General features: G+C 58.0%; 2 protein-coding genes across 4 annotated transcripts in view; both read left to right on the top strand.

The window, feature by feature from the left end:
• Positions 1-1,575: 1,575 nt before the first annotated feature.
• Positions 1,576-15,261, top strand: AK4 (adenylate kinase 4; the record flags this gene model as incomplete). Its single annotated transcript, XM_084211570.1, has 5 exons — positions 1,576-1,720; positions 8,596-8,715; positions 9,832-10,004; positions 12,085-12,203; positions 12,889-15,261. 5 exons carry the CDS (start codon positions 1,576-1,578, stop codon positions 13,001-13,003), a joined length of 672 nt encoding a protein of 223 aa, XP_084067696.1. The 3' UTR covers positions 13,004-15,261.
• Positions 15,262-16,424: 1,163 nt separating this feature from the next.
• DNAJC6 (DnaJ heat shock protein family (Hsp40) member C6) overlaps positions 16,425-23,023 on the top strand; it is a gene marked incomplete at its 5' end in the record, with an annotated part of 42,314 nt that continues 35,715 nt past the window's right edge. The window contains one exon of one of the 3 annotated variants that reach the window (XM_084211837.1): positions 16,425-17,088. In XM_084211837.1, the coding sequence (XP_084067963.1) occupies positions 17,067-17,088 (22 nt within the window). Of the gene's footprint in view, positions 17,089-17,676; positions 17,780-23,023 lie in introns of those variants that run through there. The other 2 variants (XM_084211838.1, XM_084211839.1) reach the window with 2 other exon arrangements.

Below are 23,023 nucleotides of genomic sequence, written 5' to 3'. Positions count from 1 at the left end.
GGGGAGCCCCCATCCCGCGGAGCGCCCCCCGCCCCGCTCGCCCCTCAGCAGCGCCGGGACCCGCCCGGGGCAGGGGGGGGGCGGCGGCCCCGCCCGCGCAGCCCCCGAAAATGCGAGTGCGCCACGGGGCAGCGCCGCGCCCGGCGCCGCCGGTCCCGCACCCCCCGCCGCCGGCCGCCCACCCCGCGGTGCCCGGGGCCGCGCCGGGCCGGACCCACCTGCGGGCGCGGCGGGGCCGGGGCGCGACATGACGCAGCACGGGCGGGCGGGCGGCGTGAGCGCCGCCATCTTGCCGTGTTTATGGCAGCGCCGCGCGCCCACGTGACCCGCGCCCGCTTCCGGGGGCGGCGCGGGGGCGCGCGCGGGCGGGGAGGGGGGGGCAGAGCCGGGGAACGGCGCGCGCCCCCGAGCGCGGGCACGGCGGCACCCGCGGGGGCGCGCACCGGGCACGGCACGGTATGGACACGGTATGGACACGATATGGACACGGTATGGACACGGTATGGACACGGTATGGACACGGTATAGACACGGGGCTGCGCCCGCCGGGACAGCGCGGGCAGTGACACGCGGAGTGACACATGCACAGTGACAGACACACAGAGTGACACAGACAGCGACACACGCACAGTGGCACAGACGCAGACACAGAGGGAGTGACAAATGCACTGAGGAAGGGACACACACATGCACACACACAGGGGGTGACACACGCACACACAAGGAACGGCACCCGCGGAGCCGCACACGCAGAGGGAGTCAGGCACAGACACACAGCGAGCGACACGAACACACACAGCGACACAGACGCACACACAGGGGGTGACACAGACACTCCCCGCGGTGTCACCAGCGCTGAGCAGCCCCTGGGCACGGCGGGCTGTGCCGTGCCAGGCTGTTGGCAGGCTGTGCACCACCTCCAGGCTCTGTGTGTGTGTGTGCCATCCACAGGTTGTACCGGCTCCCCGGGCCGTGGTTTCCAGCCGTACATCCACAGGTTGTACCGGCTCCCCGGGCCGTGATTCCAGCCGTACATCCACAGGTTGTACCGGCTCCCCGGGCCGTGGTTTCCAGCCGTGCATCCCCAGCCCGCCCGCCCACGGCCGTGTGTTCCGCCTGTCCGCAGCGGGGCACCCGCCGCCCGCAGCCGCCGTGCCCGCCCCGGTGGTCGCGGTCCCCCGTGGGTCCCCCCGGCTCCCAGCGGGCACGGCCGTGCCGGGCGTGCGGGACGTGCCCCGGGAGCCGCTTCCATGGGCGGCGCGGCTCGGGCGAGCCGGGACGCGGCGAGCCGGGATGTGCCCGAGCGGGGTGCGCCGGGCCGGGATGCACCGAACCGGGGCGCGCCGGGCCGGGGTGCGCGGAACCGCGGGGGACCCGTCGGGCCGGGGGATGCGGGGCGGCTCCGGGACTACAAATCCCAGGGTGCCGCGGCCCGAGGGGGCGGGCGGGCGGCGCGGGGGGAGCGGCCGCGGGGTCCCCCCGCCCTGCTGATGTGTCCGGGCGGTGCGGGGGGAGCGCGGCCGGGGCGGCTGACGCGTGTCCTGCCCCGCAGCGCTCCGGCGCCGGCAGCCGGCCATGGCCTCCAAGCTGCTGCGGGCCGTGGTGCTCGGCCCCCCCGGCTCGGGCAAGGGCACGGTGTGCGAGAGGATCGCCCGCAGCTTCGGGCTCCAGCACCTCTCCAGCGGGCAGTTCCTGCGGGAGAGCCTCGGCGGCGGCGGCGGTGAGTGCCCGCGGGGCCGCCCCGTCGGGACCGGGAGCGGGAGCGGGACCGGGAGCGGGGGTCCCTGCCCTCGCATCTCCGGCGGGGCAGCGCTGGGACGGCGTGGGGATGGGCACAGGGCTGGGATGCGGACGGAGGTGGGGGTGGGATGGAGACGGCGATGGATGGGGACCCGTCTCCGCGGCGGGTGCACCACAGGTTGTTTTCTTCCCGTGCGTTTGGCACAGCTCATTCATCGCCCGCTCCCTCCCGCCGGAGCTCACGGAGCCGCTCGGGAAAAGCGGGATCGGAAGCCGCGGGGTGCCGTGGATGTGCGATGGTTTTGTTATCGCTGTGCTGGGTGGTCGCGGCTCCGGAGAGGCCGGTGAAGACCCCAGCTGGCCGCGCACCCAGGGCGATCGGCCGGCGCCGTGCGGGGCTCGGGGCGTGTGCTGTTATTATTAATAACTCCTGCCCCGGGGGGCGGCCGGGGATGCACGGCAGATGGCAGGAATGCTGCGGCATTCCCACGGCGGCACGGATGGATTGGAAGCAGCGTTTGTCCGGAGGGAAAACCTGCCGGGAATATCGCCGCGGGTCACCCGCTGCCCTGGCCGGGTCCCAGGAGCGGGGAGCGGCAGGACATGGGAGTCAGCCCCCACCTCGCACCCCTGCACACCCGGCTTTGAGGGCTGGGCAGTGCTGCCTATCCCGTGTCCGACATCCAAATCCAAAGCCCTGGGAGCCGGGATGCGCTGTGCCCGTGTCCCTCGGGCGGTGAGGGGATCCCGGTCCAGGCTCGGCTCGGGAGCGGCCGTGCTGAGCCCCGGCTCGGCGGGATTGGGCAATCCCGGCGCGGTTCTTTTCCCAACACTTCCTTCTGTCCTCTGCTAATGTGTGAAACACCGACCCGGGGGGGAAGCTGACTCACCGGGCAGGGGAACGGTGAAACGGCGTCGATGCAAAACAAGCCGAGAGGATTTAGAAGTGATTTCTATTTTAGAAGGATGGCAAAAACAGGGAGGAAAACTAGGCAGGGTAAAGTTTTGGAGAGGTGCACGGTCCGACGAGGGCGTTGCACTCAGCTCTGCGCTGGTCACTCATGTAAAAATACCCAGATTTCCTTTTGTAAATAAAAAGGACAATAATATTTTCTTTAGAGGGAGGCTCGAAATTTGGAAAATCTCGATGAGGGCTTTGGCTGAAGGACAGAAAGTTGGGCTGAAAAGCAGGCAGAGGTGCAGCGTGTGGAGAGGGGCAGCACGGTGCCCTCCCGGGAACTGCCACAGCCAAGCTCTGAACCACCCACCGTCCCCAGCTTCACTTTTCAGTCCATGCTCTTGCCACAGAGCTCCTCTGGGGACACCGAGAAGCAAGAAGAGTTAGCTGAAGGTGTTTTGGGTACATTCACAAGGAAACAACACGGAGAAATGCAGGGAAAATTACTCAGAAGGAAACCAGCCGTGGTTTGGTTCATCTGGCGTGACATTTGGGTCCCACCTTTGACTCAGCCTCTGTTACAGCTCTCAGTGAGTTCCAGTTATTTGGGTTTTTTTTAGTTTTTGTTTTTGTTTTTTCTGCTATTTGCTTTGGACAAGCTGTTACATGACTGTGCTCCGGGGGAAACGAGGTGGAAGCAGCTCCTCTTCCCAAGTTTATCAGCTGCGTCACCGGCTTTGTGCTTTAGGGGAGCCGGGGCTCTGCAGAACCAACAGACCCATTACAGGCTCATCATCCCAAAGGCAACTGTGAATCCTGTGTTTGTACAGGGATCTCGGCCCGATGTGTCAGTGCTCCAGGGATTTTCCTGCTGGCCACCGCCAGGCATGAGGTGGCCAGGGCTGAGGGCTCGAAGGCATGGGGGGCTGCTGCTGCTGGAGGAAGGCTGAGTTCCCAGCATGGAGAACATTCCAGGCTGCTGCTGGAGCTGGCAGTGGCAGCCTCAGGGAACAAAGACTGGCTTTTGGGGCAGGTGAAGCAGCTGAATGCACGGCTGCTGCTGGAGGGCTTTGAGTTGTGCTCCAGCACATCCGCCCCCAGCCGTGTGTCTCCTCATTAGTGCCTGGCAGCAAGCGGCTGCTCTGCTTGGGGAAAGGCCTTTGTAACACCTTGGAAAACTTACAGACTGTGTTTGGTGCCAGGCAGGGCTGCTGGAGGGTGGTGAGCCGTTTTTTTGGCCAGCACTTGCCCCGGAGCCCAGGTGGTTGTCTCCGGTGCAGGCAGCATCCCCAGGTCTCAGCAGGACTCTGCAGCTCATTTGTCAAAGGACTGAACTGCTTGTCCTGGCTTTGGCTGAGGGTCTGCCCCACTGCTCCCTGTCAGGTGCTCCCTCGGAGCCAGGAGTGGCTCCTGTCCCCTCCTCGTGACAGATTTCCTCTGTGAGCATCCACCAAGGCATGCACAAAACAGAATTCCCTGGGGGATGTCGGCTGTGCACCTTTCCCACACCTTTCCCGTGGGCCGTGGCCTTTGCTGGCCACACTGCCCTGGTTGGTAGCTCCAGATTGGGTTGCTGTAGCCTAAATAATGGAAAAAAAAAAATCCTGGAAAAGGCTTTGGATAGGGAGAAAGTCCAGGGTTGTGCTGCAGGCTCTGGAGGCTGCCCAGGGCTGTGTTTGGGAACAGCTTCTCCTCCAGCCTGTCCTGCCTGGCCCTGAGTGGCTGCTGGGTGGCCTTGGGGCTGGGACACATCCCCCTGGGCTGGGACACATCCCCCTGGGCTGGGACACATCCCCCTGGGCTGGGACACATCCCCCTGGGCTGGGACACATCCCTCAGGACTGGAACATGTCCCTCTGGGCTGGGACATGTCCCTTACAGATAGCTTACAACTTGGAAATATAAAAAACACCACTCTATAGCTACAAAATAAATCTACAATTACAAATAAAAAACATAAAAATACCCCACCAGCAATTATGCATCCTTTTATTATTTAAAAAATTACGATTCAAAAAATCCACTTATTCTCTCAATAAAAAATAAAACTAAAAATAAAGGTTTAATAAAAACCACAAAGACGCTCACTGTTCAAAATGAACTTGAAAAAACCCCAATCCCATCTAAATAAACCACTAATCCCTACAGAAAAAAACCCCTTAAATAGTCTAAAAAAATTATTAAAAAATTACAAAAACCCCCACATTAAACCAACAAACAATCCCTAAAATTCTCCAATATTTATCATTCACACCCCCCTCCCAATTCTTAAAAATGACTTCAAAATCTCAAAATTAATAAAATAATTTTAAAAAATCAAAACCCCTACAACCTAAGCTCCCTTCTCTTTCAATAAGCCCAAAGAAATAACCTGTTATTATCATCACTTGTCCCTTGGGGCCGGTCACATCCCCTGGGGACAGATCAAGGTCACACGGGGGGAGCCACCGAGAGCTGGCAGTCCCGTGAGTTCCAGGGCAGATTAAACCCACAGTCATCAGATTAATGGGATTAAAGCAGCACTTGAAAGGCTGGGTTTGAGCTCAGCACACTACAGAGCCCTTTGCTCCCTGGAGTAACTGCAGAGTAAATCCTGCAGCCCCTGTGGCCAGCCCAGCATCGGGGTTTGGTGCTGGAGGGTGAGCCCCAGCTCCTGCTGGGGGCCAGGATCTCCCTCCCTGCTCAGGAAGGGCTCCCAGCCCCTGCTCCCCCTTGGAATGGAGCTTTTCCGTGGGGTGGGGGCTGGGAAGGGGATGGCAAATGTTAAATTTGGGGTTTAAACACCTGGAAGGAGCCCCAAGGGCCGGGAGGTCGGGGTGGTGCTCTCAGCACATCCTGGGGGTCTGGAGAGCCCTGCAGGTCCTTCTGCACATCCAGGGCTGCTCCTCCTTGGAGAGAGGAGATGTGGCAGTGCTGGGCAGGAGGGAGAAGCTCCAGGAGCTTCACGCACAGAGGGGACAGGGGAGCAGCAGGGATCATCCGTGGGGGAGCCTGGGAGAGCTGTCCGTCTGTCCTGGGGCGTGGGAAAGCTGCAGCGCCGGGGCAGCGGGGCTGTGGGGCTCTGCTGTGTTCCCACACTCCCTTCCCAGCCCCGGCTCTGCCTCGGCTCTTCCTGGCCTGCAGCTCCAGGCCTGGCTCCAGCAGCCCTGCTGAGCCACAGCTGCTCCCTGGGACGGCCATCTGGCCTCAGGTGACAGCCAGACCTGGTGTGGCAGCTCCTGGGCTGGCCATCCCTCCTTGGGGTGACAGCCAGACCTGGTGTGGCAGCTCCTGGGATGGCCATCCCTCCTTGGGGTGACAGCCAGACCTGGTGTGGCAGCTCCTGGGCTGGCCATCCCTCCTTGGGGTGACAGCCAGACCTGGTGTGGCAGCTCCTGGTCCCTTGAATGAATCCCTCCTCAGGTGACATCCAAACCTTGCCCAGCAGCTCCTGGTCCCCTGGATATCCATTACTCCTTGGGTGACAGCCAGACCTGGTGTGGCAACTCCTGGTCCCCTGGATGTCCACCCCTCCTCAGGTGACATCCAAACCTTGCCCAGCAGCTCCTGGTCCCCTGGATGTCCATCCCCCCTCAGGTGACAGCCAGGCAGCTCCTGGCTCCTCCCCGGAGCAGCCCAGCCCTGCAGCCAGCTCGCTCCCTGTGAGCCTCTGGCACTGCACAGGCCACGTCAATAAATATTAAAAAATCCCCAAATGTGTTTTTGTAGCGCTGATGCCGCCCTCAGGGCTCCGTGCTGTTTGCACAGTCCGCTGGCTGCTTTTCCATCCCCGTGTCCTTGGCTTTCCCAGGCGGGAGGGAGCGTGGTGGTGACGTCTGGGAGGTGACAAAGAAGCTGTCATTGAGAAAAGGTGTTTTCTGCCCGGGGCCAGCTGGAATTCCTGCCTGCAGCCGAGGCAGGGGGATGATCCCGGTGACTCAGCCCGTGAGTCAGCGCTGCCCCGCTCCCAGGCAGGTTGGATGCTGGATTCCAGCACCCTGCACTTCTGGCCCTGCTCCAGGGAGGAGGAGGAGGCTGGACCTTCCTGCTGGTGCTGGGAGAAGGACTCGTCACACACAGCAGGGAAAATCGGAGCGTTTTCCAGGCAGATTCTTTGGATTCTGGGTTAAACCTGGGAGCATGTCACAGAATTCACAGAATCACAGAATTCACAGAATCCCAGAATCAAAGAATTCACAGAATCACAGAATTCACAGAATTCACAGAATTCACAGAATCACAGAATCCCAGAATCAAAGAATTCCCAGAATCACCAGGTTGGAAGAGACCTCCAAGACCATCGAGTCCAGCCCAGCCCCAACACCCCAACTCAGCCCTGGCCCCCAGTGCCACATCCAGGCTTTGTTAAACACCCCCAGGGATGGGGACTGCAGCACCTCCCCGGGCAGCCATTCCAGAACTTTATCCCCCTTTCTCTAAACACTTTTCCCTGCTCTCCAACCTGTATTTCCCTTGGTGCAGCTCGAGGCTGTGTGCTCTGGTTGTGTCAGTGCTGCTGGAGACAGAGCCCAGCCCAGCTGAGCACAGGCACCTTTCAGGAGCTGTGAGAGTGATGAGGGCAGCCCTGAGCCTCCTTTTCTCCAGGCTGAGCACCCCCAGCTCCCTCAGGGGTTCCTCTCAGGGTTTGTGTTCCCAGCCCCTCTCCAGCCCCCTCTGGACACTCTCAAGTGTCTCCATGTCCTTCCCAAACTGAGGGTTCAGAACTGGACCCCTGCTCAGGCTGGTTCTTCCCTTAGAACAGATGAATTCTCTCCAAGAATTGTTTCTCTTGCAGAAACCCCTCCTGCAGCTGAGGAATTCACCCCCAGCCAGGGGCAGGTGCTGCCCACGTGGGCACCTCGCTGCAGCCTGGAGAGCCAGAGCTGCCTCCAGTGCAGGATCCTGGGGTTATTTTTAGAGAGGACTCACACTTGGAGAGGGCTGAAATGTGCTGTCCTCACCAAAAAGGCTGCAAAAAATAGATCAGGGGATTGTTCATTTCTGGTGACAAATGCTATTTCAGCTGATGTGGGAAGGCAGCAGAAGAGATGTCCGTGGGGTCCTGGTCCAAGGGGAAGGGGCTGGAGCTCTCCTGGGGCAGGAGCAGGGCTTGTCACACACAGGGACAAAGAATATTTCCATTTTCCAAATGTTTTCTTTGTGTTTCTGGGGGGCTGAAAGAAAACAATGGCAAACATCCCTCGTGGAATGGCTTGGGTTGGAAAGGACCTTAAATTCCATCCAGTGCCACCCCTGCCATGGCAGGGACACCTCCCACTGTCCCAGGCTGCTCCAGCCTGGCCTTGGGCACTGCCAGGGATCCAGGAGCAGCCACAGCTGCTCTGGGAATTCCATCCCAGCCCCTCCCCACCCTCCCAGGGAACAATTCCAATTCCCAATCCCCCATCCATCCCTGCCCTCGGCACTGGGAGCCATTCCCTGGGTCCTGTCCCTCCATCCTTGTCCCCAGTCCCTCTCCAGCTTCCAGAGGCAGCTGAGGCTGAGGGCTGTGGGAGAGCCAGGCAGGAGCCCAGGAATGTGCACTTACCTTGCAATTACCACAATGATGCTCTCAAGGATGTGATCTTGGCAATCATTTTCTTACCTGAGCTTATCTTAAGTGGAGCCTGTGAAATCCTTCAGCCCTGGGACGGGATGCAGGCTCAGGTGTTTGCAGTCCTTCCCTGTGCCCACATGGGAGCCATCTCCCGAGCCAAAGGAGCACACCCAGGGCTTCCCCCTCCATCACCTTGGTCTGGCTGAGGCCCAGCACGCTCCTGCTCCCAGGAATCTCAGGAATTCCCACTCCTCCACCCCAAAAGGACCGTGTGGCCTTTCCAGCCCGAGCACAGCGATGCTGCCAACAACCTCCCAGGCAGAGGAGGCCGGGCAGAATTTGAGGGGGAGGGAGATTTTTTAAGTGGAAATGTCGTGATTTTTTTTTTTCCCCATCTATTTTTCTTCCTTGTCTTGAGCAGAGGCCGGAGCCTTGGCCCAGCAGTACCTGGAGAGGGGGCTGCTGGTGCCCGACCACGTCATCACGCGCGTGATGATGGCCGAGCTGGAGAAGCGGCGGGAGCAGCACTGGCTGCTCGACGGTGAGTCCAGAGCTGGGACGCTGCTCTGCTCCCCACGGTTTGGCAGCCCCAGGAGAGAGGAGAGCCGGGAGATGGAGGTGGGAGGAGAGGCAGGAGCTGACCTGCCGGCAGGGACGCGTCCCGCTGGCCTCGGCACGTGCGCGTCCGGCTGAGCCCTTGGCACGTGGCCGGGAAAGGGAAGGGCAGGGAGAGGAGCTGGGTGTTCCACAAAGCAGGGCAGGGCTGGAGACAGGCCAGGAAAAACTTCTTCCCTCCTTCACATGTGTGTGTGTGCAGCAGCTCCTCGATCCCAGCCCAAAAGCCGCCTGAGGTGAAGGGATGGGAGGTGCTGAGGGCAAACAGGCACGGCCTGGGGTCCCTGGCCATGGCTGGAAGGAGAATCAGAGAATGCCAGGGTGGTTTGGATTGGGTGAGACCTTAAAGCTCATCCAGGTTCATCCTTGCCATGGGCAGGGACACCTTCCACTGTCCCAGGCTGCTCCCACCTGGCCTTGAACAGCCCCAGCTGCTCTGGGCACCCTGTGCCAGGGCCTGCCCACCCTCCCAGGGAACAATTCCTAATTCCCAATACCCCATCCATCCCTGCCCTCTGTCAGTGGGGACCATTCCCTGTGTCCTGTCCCTCCGGCCCTTGTCAAAGATCCCTCTCCATCTTTCTTGTGGGCTCCTCTCTTTAAAGTCCCTTCCTATCCAAACCATCTGGCGTTCTGGAATTCTCTGCTCCAGCTGCTCGCTGGCTGTCCCGAGGAGGAGAGGAGCCTTTCACTGCAGCCTCCCTGGTGTCCCCCACATCAGCCAGCAGTTTGTCCCCGGTCTGTGCACAGCCCTCTGCGCTGTCCCTTCACATTTTCCCTCATCATTGCCGCGCTCATCCCAGTCCTGCCACTGCCTGTGTCCCCCTGCCTGTCCCCAGCCCCCTCAGCCGGCACCGGCTGAGCCCCGGGTGTCACATTTCGGAGCCGCCGCTGCCGCAGGCGCTATTTTTGCTGGGAGCCATATGGCGTGAGCGCCTTTCGCACCGCCCGTGCCGCAGCGAGCTCCGGAGCTGCCTCGGGGACGGCTTCGGCTCCGTCCCGCTGCTTCCCAGCCGCTCATTCCCGCTCCGTGCCCGCCCAGGCTTCCCTCGCACGCTGGGGCAGGCCAAGGCTCTGGATGGGATCTGCCAGCTGGACCTGGTGATCAGCCTGAACATCCCCTTCGAGACGCTGAAGGATCGCCTGAGCGCCCGCTGGGTGCACCCCGCCAGCGGCCGCGTCTACAACATGGACTTCAACCCTCCCCACACCCGGGTGAGAGCGCCGAGCCCCGGCAGCACCCCCGGAGGGAAACCGGGCACGGGGCTCCTTCCTCCGCAGGGCTGGGACCAACCTGGGACGGGGCTCCTTCCTCTGCAGGGCTGGGACAAACCTGGGACAGGGCTCCTTCCTCTGCAGGGCTGGGACAAACCTGGGACAGGGCTCCTTCCTCTGCAGGGCTGGGACAAACCTGGGACAGGGCTCCTTCCTCTGCAGGGCTGGGACCAACCTGGGACACGGCTCCTTCCTCTGCAGGGCTGGGACAAACCTGGGACAGGGCTCCTTCCTCTGCAGGGCTGGGACAAACCTGGGACAGGGCTCCTTCCTCTGCAGGGCTGGGACCAACCTGGGACACGGCTCCTTCCTCTGCAGGGCTGGGATGGGATCCTGGGACACGGCTCCTTCCTCTGCAGGGCTGGGACCAACCTGGCTCCTTCCTCTGCAGGGCTGGGACAGGATCCTGGGGTGTGATCCTGGGTAGAAGGGCTGAGCACCGCGAGGAATTGTGCTGAATGTTCTGAGGGGTTGAGCTAAACTTTCCTGAGGAGCTGTGCTAAACATTCTGGGGAATTGTTCTGAGGAATTGTGCTAAGTTTCCCTGAGGAATTGGGCTAAACTGGCCTGAGGAAAGTGGGATTTATGCAGATAGTGCAGGCTGCCCCAGAGCAGGGGCTGGGCAGAGCTCCAGAATAAAGCAGGGATTTATCCAAAGGATCTCCTCCATGCACCCACCTGGGGCAGCACCAGAGCCCAGCCAGGGCTGCACCCAAGATGAACCAAAATGGCCCCAAAATGCCCGGCCGGGCACGGGGTCTCTCCCTGGGATCAGTTCTGCTCCATTTGCACCTTGCAGTTCATTGTCCCATCCCAGCTTCAGCCCCTGCAGTCCCACCCTGCTTGTTTTTCTCTCTCCAGCCCACGGGGTTTGTGCTCCTGGGCTGAGATTGGGATCATTTGTCCTTGGTGCCCAGCTGGAGCAGGAATTGTTTTGTCTCCTGCTCTGTGCACAGAGTTCAGCATCCCCTGATGTGAAACCCAGACCCACACACTAAAGCAGCTCAGAATGTGAAAATAGAAAAGCCAAAACTTGAGGCATCACCATGTGGCAGCTGCAGGGCGGGTGATGGGGTGCTGAGGTCCCTGTGTGCCCTGTGTCACCCCCAGGGTGCTGAGGTCCCTGTGTGCTCTGTGTCCCCCCCAGGGTGCTGAGGTCCCTGTGTGCCCTGTGTCACCCCCAGGGTGATGGGTCCCTGTGTGCTCTGTGTCCCCCCCAGGGTGCTGAGGTCCCTGTGTGCTCTGTGTCACCCTCAGGGTGATGGGTCCCTGTGTGCTCTGTGTCACCCCCAGGGTGATGGGGTGCTGAGGTCCCTGTGTGCCCTGTGTCCCCCAGGGTGATGGGGTCCCTGTGTGCCCTGTGTCACCCTCAGGGTGATGGGTCCCTGTGTGCTCTGTGTCCCCCAGGGTGCTGAGGTCCCTGTGTGCTCTGTGTCACCCCCAGGGTGCTGAGGTCCCTGTGTGCCCTGTGTCACCCCCAGGGTGATGGGGTCCCTGTGTGCTCTATGTCACCCCCAGGGTGCTGAGGTCCCTGTGTGCTCTGTGTCACCCCCAGGGTGCTGAGGTCCCTGTGTGCCCTGTGTCACCCCCAGGGTGATGGGGTCCCTGTGTGCTCTATGTCACCCCCAGGGTGCTGAGGTCCCTGTGTGCTCTGTGTCCCCCAGGGTGATGGGGTCCCTGTGTGCTCTGTGTCCCCCAGGGTGATGGGGTCCCTGTGTGCTCTGTGTCACCCCCAGGGTGTTGGGGTCCCTGTGTGCTCTGTGTCCCCCAGGGTGATGGGTCCCTGTGTGCTCTGTGTCACTCCCAGGGTGATGGGGTCCCTGTGTGCTCTGTGTCACCCCCAGGGTGATGGGTCCCTGTGTGCCCTGTGTCACCCCCAGGGTGATGGGTCCCTGTGTGCTCTGTGTCCCCCAGGGTGATGGGTCCCTGTGTGCTCTGTGTCCCCCAGGGTGCTGAGGTCCCTGTGTGCCCTGTGTCACCCCCAGGGTGCTGAGGTCCCTGTGTGCTCTGTGTCCCCCAGGGTGTGGATGACCTGACGGGAGAGCCGCTGGTGCAGCGCGAGGATGACCGGCCCGAGGCGGTGGCTGCGCGCCTCAGGAAGTACAAAGATGCTGCCAAGCCCGTGATAGAGCTCTACAAGTGAGTTGGGCAGGAGCAGAACCCCCAGCAGGGCTCTCAGAACGGCCACCAGGGCTCTTTGTGCCCTGCCCACGTCCCAAAGAGCCCTGGCAGATCTCTGGGGCCAAGCCCTGAGCCTGGATGGAGCCTCCCTTGGAGGAAGGAGGGTGATCCAGAGGAATTCCCAGCTCCTGTTGGTCCTGCTGGGCTCATCACATGGGAGGGGGATTTTGGCCTAGATCCAGGTGGGACATGCCATGAAAAATCCATCCAGGGCAGAGAGGGGTTTGGGGGAAGCACAGGGAGGTTGGCAGGAGGGCAGGAGAAGGGAGAGACCCCAGCAGTGGCTCAGATGGATCTGCTGGGAGCACAGGGGGGTTCCAGGGCTTTTCCCCCTGTGGGGCTGCTGTCCCTGTGGGGCTGCTGTCCCCTGGCCACTTAGGGAATGCTGGATTGCTGCAGGGTGGTAAATCTGCTGCTCAAAGGGAGTAGAAGCCCAGCAGTGTTTTTAAGCACACGGGGGGCCAAAGTTTCCCTTGCAGGGGAAGGGGGACAATCACAGAATCCCAAAATGGTTTGGGTTGGAAGGGACCTTAAAGCCCATCCCATTCCATCCCCTGCCATGGGCAGGGACACCTCCAGTACCCCTGTCCAAGCTGCCTTGGCTGGGATGGGCTTCTCCTGACTTCTCCCACCTTTTTTCCAGGAGCAGGGGCATCCTTCACTCCTTCTCTGGCACAGAGACCAACAAGATCTGGCCCTACGTGTACACCCTGCTGTCCAGCAGGATCCCACCCATCCTCTCGGAGGAGGAGCACTAACCAGCCCGTGCCAAGCCCCAGGATTTCATTCCATCCTGGATTTGGTTCCCAGCGCGGTGCCAGGGCTGTGCTGGGCGTGGGTGCTCGTGGCTGGGTGACATTGGTGGGTACCAGTTACAGCCAGGATCAGATCTTTGTTTAGAAGGTCAAGCCTGCTGGAATAAGGGTTATTTTTCCCTCTTTTGGGGCTATGGAGCTTTCCTGCCCGTGGTCCATCCTGGGTTGGTGGTGCTGACAGGGGCATTGGTCATTCCAGGTTTACACAGCTTTGCCATGGTGTCCTTGCCATCCCTTTCCAGCCCCCATCCCTGGCTGAGCCCACACGTGCCATCCTGCTGCTCCACAGGACCATTTACTGCTGAGGACTCTCTAGGCTGAGATGGTTTTTTTTTCTATAAATTATTTTCTATTAAATGTATTTCTCAGAGAAATAAAGCTCTAGAAAGCAACACTCAGCCCAGTGGGAATTTTGGGAGCAAGGTGTGAAACGTGTGTACTACAAAGCTGAGAGATGTGAGGCTCTCATTTCCAGCATGAATACAGGTAAAAGAGAAAAGAGGCAAAACCTTGGAGGTGAAACTCTCCCTTGTACTCCTTCCACGGGGAGGGCTGGATTCCCTGCTGGAAAAGCTGCTGTACAGGTTTTTATGGAATGCTGGGACACTCAGCAGGACCCGGGCTGGGGATGAGTTGCCCTCCTTTGTGCTTTCCTGGTTTATAGCTTTCAATACTACAAGATAGCAAAGCCCTAAGAGTTTCTCCCAAAGATTTATCTCCTCCTGTGCTTCAGTTCTGGGGAGAAATCAGCTCATTCCACCTTCTGTGCTGCCTTTGTCCCCGAGGTCCCCTGGCCAGGGGATCCCTCCAGCTGCTCCTGCAAAGTGACACCCCCCATGAAATCCCAGAGACCTTTCCTTCCTTGGGATGCAGCCAGGGCCATGCCCAGGTGTTTTCCCACGATTTGCAGCATCCTTGGGTTGTGCTGGGCTTTTCTCAGCTGGAAGTACTGTCCCCCTCTTTTTGTAGGAGGCAGTACCCCAGCAATGGGGACCATTCTGGTCTCCTCGAGTTGCCTTATTTTATAAACCATATATTTAAGAAAAAAAGAAAATAAAAGCAAGATGTGTATTTGTAATAGTTTAAAACAAACAACCAACCAAACAAACAAACAAAAAGTGCTGAATTTTAGCATCACCTTTTGGGAATTGTGCATGGAGTTGCTGCATCTGCAGGGAATTCTGCTTCTGCCAGGAGGGCCCACAGGACCTGGCACTGCTGGCACCTCTTGGGGTAATCAGAGCACCTTTCTGCTGCTGGGTGTCCCTGGGTTTATTTTTCCTTTATTTTCCCACAGCAGGGAAAGGGAATGACCAGATTTTTTAGGGATTTTTTTCCAGGAGTGAAACTCCAGCTCCTGCCTGGGTTTGTTTATCCCAGCTGAGCATCCTCAGGCTGACCAAGGATCCCCTAAAATTTCCTTCATCCTGGTGCTCTCCCCAGTGGAGCCAGAGTGGGATCCCTGCCCACATCCCCCCTGCCTGGGGAGAGGCCCCAGTGCTCCCACCCTGCTCCAGGTGGGAATTTTCCAGGTGGGAACAAAGGGATTGTCAGGTCTCAGTGCTGTCCCAGGAGGCCTTTCCATGGTGCTGGGAGGCTGCAAATCTTCCAGCTGGCAGTGAAAGCCTGTTTTAGAAAGATTTGGGATTTTCCTACAAGCCTGGGATGAAAGTCTGGGCTGGTTTTAGACACAAATCCCGAAACAGCCAAACCCTGTGTGCTGCTTTGGCCAGGAGGGGAGGAGGGTTTAGGGGTGTCAAAAGCAGCTGAGTGCCAGGCAGAGGGGCTGATCCCTGCTTTGCCTCATCCTGTCCTTGTGTTCTGTCCTTCCCTCCTGCAAAATTCCTCCTGAAGAGAGAATCCCACGCAGCCCAGCCCAGGACAGGTCTGCAGATGCCTTTTCCAGGCTTCCAGCCCCATAACTGGTGTAGAAATCCCGTGGCTGTGCATGCATCCTGCCCTCGGGGTGGAATTTTCTACCAGACCTGTCGCATTTTCCGAGACCAAATTCCAGCAGGGAATTCGCCCCTGCCGTGCTCCCCTTCGGTATTTTACTGTGAACCCCAAGCCTTTTGTAAAGCCACAGCAATTTTGTACCGACCCGAGATACTGTGTGGAGGGAGGAGCCTCTCTCCCCGCTGGAATGTCACGCAGACTTTTCTTCCCGGAGTTTTCTTCCCGGAGTTTTTTCTTCCCGGAGTTTCTTGCCGGCGAATCGCTGCAGCTGTGTTACTGCTCTCGAGATGTAAATAAAGATTTTCTCCAGCTGATCCCTGTGCTGGCACAGTCTGTGTGGGCAGGGCAGTGTTGGCCTGGAGTTCCTTTGTAGGAGCTGAGGAGGAGGAGAGGGGAAGAAGAGGAATCAGAGCATCCCTGCATGAAGGTGGGAAACCCCTCGGGCTTTGGGTTTGGACACAGCTCTTTGGGTCCTTTATCTGATATAATCCAAAATATTGGTTAAAAACCCAGTTTGGATGCAGCCATTTGCTCCAGCCCTCCCATCCTTACCCCAGAATCCCAGAATCCCGGAATCCCAGCCTGGTTTGGGCTGGGAGAGTCCTCAAAGCCCGTCTCAACCCACCCCCCTGCACATAAAGTGGTTTTAATTCCCTTTTCAACTTCTGCCCGATGAAAATCCCGGGCAGCATTAGGACAGGGAGGCTCTGGCCGCGTCCTGTGCCCCGGGTAATCCAACACGAGTGCTGGGAATTGGGAACTGGGAACTGGAATTGAGCCCCCTCCCAGTGCCACCAGTTGGCTCGTCGCTGTCATTCCCAGTAACAGCGGGGGCACTCCCAGTTCGGAGCGAGCAGAGCCTCGGGAATGATCGGAGAGTGGGAAAACAAGGGGATAAACCGGGAATCTGCTGCCGGGGAGGTGGGGAAGAGCCCCGGCCGGCGGAGGGGGATGTCGCGATTCAGGGTCGTGACAATCAGGAGGCGGAGCGGGGATGTGCGGGCAGAGAAACCCGAGGAGGAAAAATATCAACGTAAGCTGGAATATGAACTCAGTCTGAAAACAAAAGCTGGGAGGTCAAAAAGCAGAGGAACGTGAGCCAAAATCCAGCTGGGATCAAAGGCTTGGCTTCTCCCGAGTGCCACCGGGGGAGCTGGGAGGGCACAGGGGACGCGTCCCCACCCCACAGCCCGAGCTCAGCCCCGGCCGGAGCGGAAAGCAAAAGGAAACGGCCTCAAATTGCACCAGGGCAGGCTCGGGTTGGACTTTTGGGGAAATTTCCTCACAGAAAGGGTTGTCCAGCCCTGGGTGGATGAGTCCCAGTCCCTGAAGGGATTTAAAACCCCTGTGGATGTGGCACTTGGGGGCATGGGGCAGTGGTGGCCTTGGCAGCGCTGGGCATGGCTGGGCTCGATGATCTGAGAGGGCTTTTCCAGCCCAAATGATTCCATGATTCCAAATATTTGTTTATGGCATCGCTGAAGTGTTTGTCTGCCTGATGCCCAGGGAAGTGCCCCAGGTGTGCCTGGATCAGCCCCATTCCCGGGGCTGCTAAGCTTGGACAAGTGACATCCCTGCTGAGCCCATCCAGCAGCATTTAGCATTTTCCAGAAAAAAAAAAAAATCAACGGAAAAAAAAGAAAAAGTAAGGAAAAGGGGAAAAAAACCCAACAAAAACAAACACTACCGGAAAAGGAATTAAAAACCAACGAGAAATAAAAAAGAGCAAGGAAAACGGGAAAAAAAAAAGAAAAATAAAAAAGCACGCGGTCAAGGGAAAGAAAAAAAATCAAGGAAAACAAACAAAAAAACCCCTGGCGAGGTTTGCGCCGCAGACTCCAGATCCCACTCCAGGCCACATTTTAGACGGTGTGATATGTCTGCCTCCATCCCCATCCTTCCCTGAGTCTCTGTAATCCCAAAAATAACCCGGGAGCGGCACGCAGCTCGCAGCAGCAGCGCCCCGGGCGGGCCGGGAGCGGCCCCGCCGCCGGAGCCGGGCGGAGCAGCGGCGTGCGGGACAGGGACACACCGGCACCGCTCCCGCAGCATGCACGGGCCCGAGCAGCCAGGTAAGGAAAAGCTCCCCGGAGCTCGTGGAGAAGCGGAGAGAGGGAAGGCGAGAGAATCGGGGGTGCGGGGTAGGGCCCGTTTGTGCTGAGTAACCGGGGAGGCACGGCGGCATCCCGGGATGGGCAGCGCTCCCCGCTCCGCACCGGTTATGTAACGGGGCAGAGCGGAGCGAAGGGGTCGCACCCGAGGCTGCTCGGCCGGGCCGCGGTTTGGGGATGGGCACCGGGGCACGGAGCGCCGGACAGCCCCGGGTGCGCCCGCCCGGAGCACGGGCAGCTCCTGTCGCACCCCAAAATTGGGGGTTGCGCTTTCGGGGCTGCCTGGGAGCTCTGCGGGCCTGGGGAATGGAGAGAAGGGGATTTTCCGGCTTAAAATAATGAGTGTGGCTTCCCTGCGGCCGGAGCCGGACCTGCGGCGGGAGGGGCACTGGCGGCGATGGCAGCGCACAAACGCTGCCATCCAATGCCGATCCCGGCCTTTCCCTGCCAATCCAGCGGGAAGCTGACCTTCAACCCCCCCTCCGCTACGCCGAGGCAAGCACAGGGCTGCATTGCCTTTAAAACAAATCCCTATTTCGGGCCAAAAAACCCCAGCCCAAGTCCGCAGGTAAATGCGGACATCGCTGCCGCGGCAGCCCCGGGCGGGCGCTCCGGGAGGGGACGGCGGCGCCGGGGCTCCCCTCGGCTCCAGGTAGGTGTTTATCCCCCCACGGCTGGAAAACAGCCCATAATTCCCGTCTGGCTGCTGTGCTTGTGCCTGTCATTATCATAGTCTTGTTTTGGATACTGCCGGGGAGAGGAGGAGGAAGGAGGAGAGGGAGAAAGAGGAGGAGGAGGAGGAGGAGGGTGAGGAATGTTTTGGGCGAGCCCTCAGGTCTGCAAACTCCCGACTTTATTCTCCCTCCGCAGCTGGACCAGGGCCTCCATCTTCTGCTATCCTTCTAAATGTGGATTTCTCTTAGTCATAGCCTTCCCTGAGAAGAGAGAGAGAGAAAAAAAAAATCAAATAAATCCCATAAAAGCAGCGTACGGAGCGATTCCGGCGGCACAGGCGGCGTGACGGCAACGCCGGTGCCTCTAAATTTAGCCAGCCGTGGCACAGCCGCCTTGTTTGCATCCCGGGAACGCTCCCGGCCGAGGGATGCAGCATTTTGGAGAGGCTGCAGCCCTTAAGGAGGCACCGGGTTTGTCCTTGAGCCGGGCTCTTGGCGGCAGCCTTGAATTGCTGACCCAACTAATCCCCGGCGCAGCCTAATCCCGGCCCGGAGCTCAGGTTTGGGGCAGGATTTGCACCGATCCCTCCGGTTTTCCCGGGAAAAGGTGCTGGGAGAAGGGAGGTGAGGGGTTCTGGGGGGCAGAGCCGGAGGTGCCGGGCAGGTTTTGGGGGGGATGTTTGGGGTCAGCCCCCCCCGAGCACGCCTGGCTCTGCTCAGGGGCTGGAATTCCCCTCGGGAATTGGGAATTGGGGTCGGCACCACTACAGGGATGTGGCAAAGGATGCAACTCACCCATGGCAAACATCCCGACCCAAAGGGGTGGCTGCTCCTCTCCCAAAATCCCAAAATCCCAAAATCACTCAGGTGAGAAAAGCCCTCTGAGATCATCGAGTTAATCCAGCCCTGCCCGAGCTCCAGGGATCAGGAAACCTCTAAGAACCCCTAGAGCTGCCCACAGCTCCCAGAGTTTTGGGAACACTGCCTGGAAATTCCAGAATTCTGTGGATGTAGCAGGCAGAGATGCTGTAATTCCCATAAAAATGGGATTATAGATGCTTCCTCAGGGCTGCACAAAGCAGCCGTGGGAAACTCTCCAATGAAAGTGTCATAAATAGGAATTTATTATTTATATGAAATTATAAATAATTAATGGTTCCCACTAATAATTCTATGATGTTAATGTTTTTACAAGGGGTTTAGTATTTTATTACAATTTTAAATATTATTATACCAAAGTAGAAACAGTATTTTAGGAGCTCTTACAGTCCCAGGATGAGGCCCTGTTTGATGGACACAAACAACATATGGATTTCTTTCTCTTGAATAACTCCTTGTCCTCAGCAGCCAGAAATAATAAGGATGGGAATTTAGATCCCTGAATTTAGGCTGGGAAAGGGAGAGATGGAGAAATTGGGGGTGCAGGGAAAAATCAGGCAGAGAGACTGGGACCAGGGGCAGGATTTGCTCCAAATCCTCTGAAATGGGACTTTTGCCATGCAGGAAATTTTGAATTTATTCACTTGCCCAGATCATGATTGGAAGCAAAAAAGAAATTATCCTAAAAACCATTTGAATTCCTTTTCCAAGTGAGAGTTTTCACAGAAAACTTTGCAGGAAGAGCAGGTTTCTGTCATCCAGCAGAGGTTTCCCTGATGTCTGTGAGGGGTGGGGTGCACCAGGCTCTCCTCCATTCCCTCCTGGCACTCCTTCCCCCCCTGCCAGCTTTGGGAAGGTGTTGGATCCCACTGGATTATTTCAGAGCCACGTGGCTCAGAGCTGAGCCAGCACTCTCCAGCTCTGTGCCCACAGGGTTTTCCATGGATTTGGGTCCTGGGGACATCCTGGGAGAGCATTCCCAGCAGGGAGACCCTGAGGAACCCACCCAGTGCTGCAGGGGGGTTTGTCACCCATCCTGGTGGAACTGGACACCAGGAGAATGGAGAGGGACAATCCCAGCCTCACCCCTGGCTGGGATGTCCCCAAGGATGTCCCCAGGCTGAATTTTCACCCAAAGCCAGGGAATTATGGAATGTTTGGGTTGGAAGGGCTCAAAGCCCACCCAGTGCCACCCCTGCCCTGGCAGGGACACCTCCCACTGTCCCAGCTGCTCCAGCCTGGCCTGGGCACTGCCAGGGATCCAGGGCAGCCACAGCTGAAATCTATTCCCACACCAAACTGGGTGTCTGTGCCTTGAAGAACTTCCCAAAGCTCAGAGCACACTTGGATTAAAAGCAGAGAGAGGACAAGGAGCCCTGTGGGGTCTGCTGGAGGAACCCTTTGGAAGTGATGCTCATTTATAACCCTGAACCCAAACTGCCTCAGTCAGGACCTGGAAGTCACCACAAGCTGAGACAAACACAATTTTAGAATATTTTATATCAGCCAGAGTAGCAAATCTTTAATAACACCATTTTCCCTGTTAGTTTTAGGTAAAAAACCCTAAATTCTGGCAGAAGGTAGAACCACATCCACGGGGTTGTGCTGTTTCTGGCCAACTCTCCTGTGCTACCAGACCCTTCTTTATCTTCCTCCCCTGGGCCTCTCTTAAATACCCACCCAGGAAAATCCATCCCAGTGGGGTCTGGAGTGGGAACACATCATTCCCCCTCAGGAAACCCTCACCACATCCACCCTGACAGGGAGGGAGGCAGCCCCAGCTGTGCTCTCCCCCTGTTTTCATGGAAAATCTGATTTCCCTGAGGGCTCAGAGCTACCTGAGACCACGACCTGACCATTCCCAGGGATTTCTCTGCTGCTGGGGCTGACCCTGAGCTCAGCAGCTGCAGCTGATGCAACCCCACCGTGACTCTTGGTTGTATAATTTTCCTCCCTGTTTTCCCCACCAGCCATTTTCCAGTGCAGACAACACCCAGTGCCCAGATTTTCCTCAGGATTTAACCACTTACCTCACAGTGAATGGGAAATGATGAACAAGCAGCAGTTAGGCCTCAAAATATCAGATTTTTACCAAAATACCTGATGGTGAATGGCTGTGCAGCCTCTGATTTTCCAACATTTTGCAGGCTGGGGACTTCCTGAGCCAGCATTTCCTATTTAATGGCCTCTTGTAGATCCACTTCCCATCCCTTTCTCCCCTTCCTTTGTGATGTTTTTAGCAGCTACAGCAGCCCTTGGCAGGCAGCTCTGCAGCTCAGCGTGGCTCAGGAGCCAGGCAAAGCCTCGAACGCTCCAAAACCAAATCCTGGGCTGGGATGAGTAAATTGTGGATCATCCCTGACAGCTTTTTAACCAGACTGAAAGGCAGGGAATGAAACCTGTGCTGACAGAGCAGGGCAGTTAATGGGTGTGCTCTCACAGGGAGGAAAGGATGGGGTAAAAGACACTGAGGGTGGAAAATTTGTCACATCCCATGTCATCCTGAGCATCCATCCTCAGAGGGAGCACTCCAGCTGCCAGCCAGGCCCTGAGAGCTGGGCTGGCTTTCACTGCAGCAGAGGCTCAAAGCTTCCTCTGCTGAAGGTTAAATCGAGTTTAACATTTAAACCCAGCCCAAACCATCTCAGAACCTCCTTTGCTTTTTGTTAGAGGCAGAGGCACTCTGGAATTCCTGAACGTCAAGGGGGTTAAGAAGGAGTTGGATCATTTGATGCCCCTTTTTCCACCTGGATCCCCACAAAGCATCCCAGATTTTCCCTGGAACATCAGATCCCACCCTGGCAATGTGCTCTGCTGCCTGAGGAGCCACCACTCCAGGGCAGGCAGGGACAGCATTCCCTGATCCACAGGGATGAACCACGGGGCCATCCCTGACTCCAGGCCAAACCCCACTGATTTATCCCAGCACAAGTCTGGAAACTGCTTGGAGATGGAATTCCTGGCTCTGGAGCCACATCCTGGGGCTGTTCTGCTGCCACATTCCCAGAGCAGCACTGGGGGATTGTCTTGGTTTGAAAAGCCAGGAGTCTGCTAAGGAGGGCAGGAGCCTCCCCTGAAATGGAGAATGGAAACCCCCTCCCTCCAAATTATTATAATTCTGAAATTAAGGTGCTCTTAAGTAAAGATGTGAAAATGGGAATAGCAGTTCTTTACCAGGAAAATTAAAAATACAAATGCAATAGTACAAAAAAAGGAAAACAAACCACTGCCAGAGTCAGAGCAGTCCCTGTCCCCCTGTGGGTCAGGGTGGTGGCACAGCCCCATCCCAGGGGTGGCACAGCCCCATCCCATGGGGTGGCACAGTCCCATCCCATCCCATGGTGGTGGCACAGTCCCATCCCAGGGGTGGCACAGTCCCATCCCATGGGGGTGGCACAGCCCCATCCCAGGGGGGCTCAGCCCTCCTGCAGTGCCAGCTGTGGCTCTGCTGCAGCAGGATCCTGCACAAGGGGGGAGTTTTCCTCTGCAGCTCCAGGGCTGCTGGAGATGGGCCTGCTCTCCCTCTGGGAATGCAGGGCAGGAGAAAGCTGCTCCTCTGGGAATGCAGGGGGCAAAGGCTGCTGTGCTGCTCCAGGGCAGATTGGATCCAGGTAGGAATGTGTGAAATCTCAGATTGGATCCAGGTAGGAATGTGTGAAATCCCAGATTGTATCCAGGTAGGAATGCTTGGCTCCTCCCCTGGGCAGAGCATCTCCCCCTGGGATGATGGAATTTGATCAGCCCTGCAGGGACACTCAGTGGCCATGGACAGCAGAGATCTGCTGGAGGGAGGATGGGCTGTGGGAGAGATAAAGAAAACTATGAACAGAGAGAACTGCCCCAGCTCTGACAGATGGGGATAGAACACACAGCCCCATTTCCAACCTGAGACAGGGATGGATGCTCCTGGCACTGCCCAAGGCATGGCTGAGCCCAGGTGAGAGGGCAGGAAAGGTGATCCCTGCTCTGCAGCTCAGTGCTGGGAGTGTCCCTGCCCTGGCAGGTGAACTCTGAGTCCCTCCCAACCCAAACCATTCCATGATCCTGGGATTTTGTGGCTCCACACCTGGGCATGGCCACAACTCCCCTTTGGGCAGGGGGGTTCAGCATTCCCAGGGGAGAAACTCCAGAATAAATGTTTGGTATGGGGAGTTTTAAAGGTATTGCTCCAGGTATTCAATTAATTTTCAAGTTCTATTTGCAATTCTAACAGCACTCCCCAGATTAATTGTGCTGCTGGAGAATTCAGGGTGTAATATTTCACCTGAGCTGCTCAGCTGATGGGAGGAGAGGGGCAGAAAATGGAATTGCACCTCAGGACTGTTGGGGCTTGGTTACAGCTA

Source organism: Fringilla coelebs (assembly GCF_963513975.1).
Source record: "Fringilla coelebs genome assembly, chromosome: 9".
NCBI classification, from domain to species: Eukaryota; Metazoa; Chordata; class Aves; order Passeriformes; family Fringillidae; genus Fringilla; species Fringilla coelebs.
Note: the sequence above shows the minus strand (reverse complement) of the source record. Positions and strands in the feature narration are given on the sequence as shown.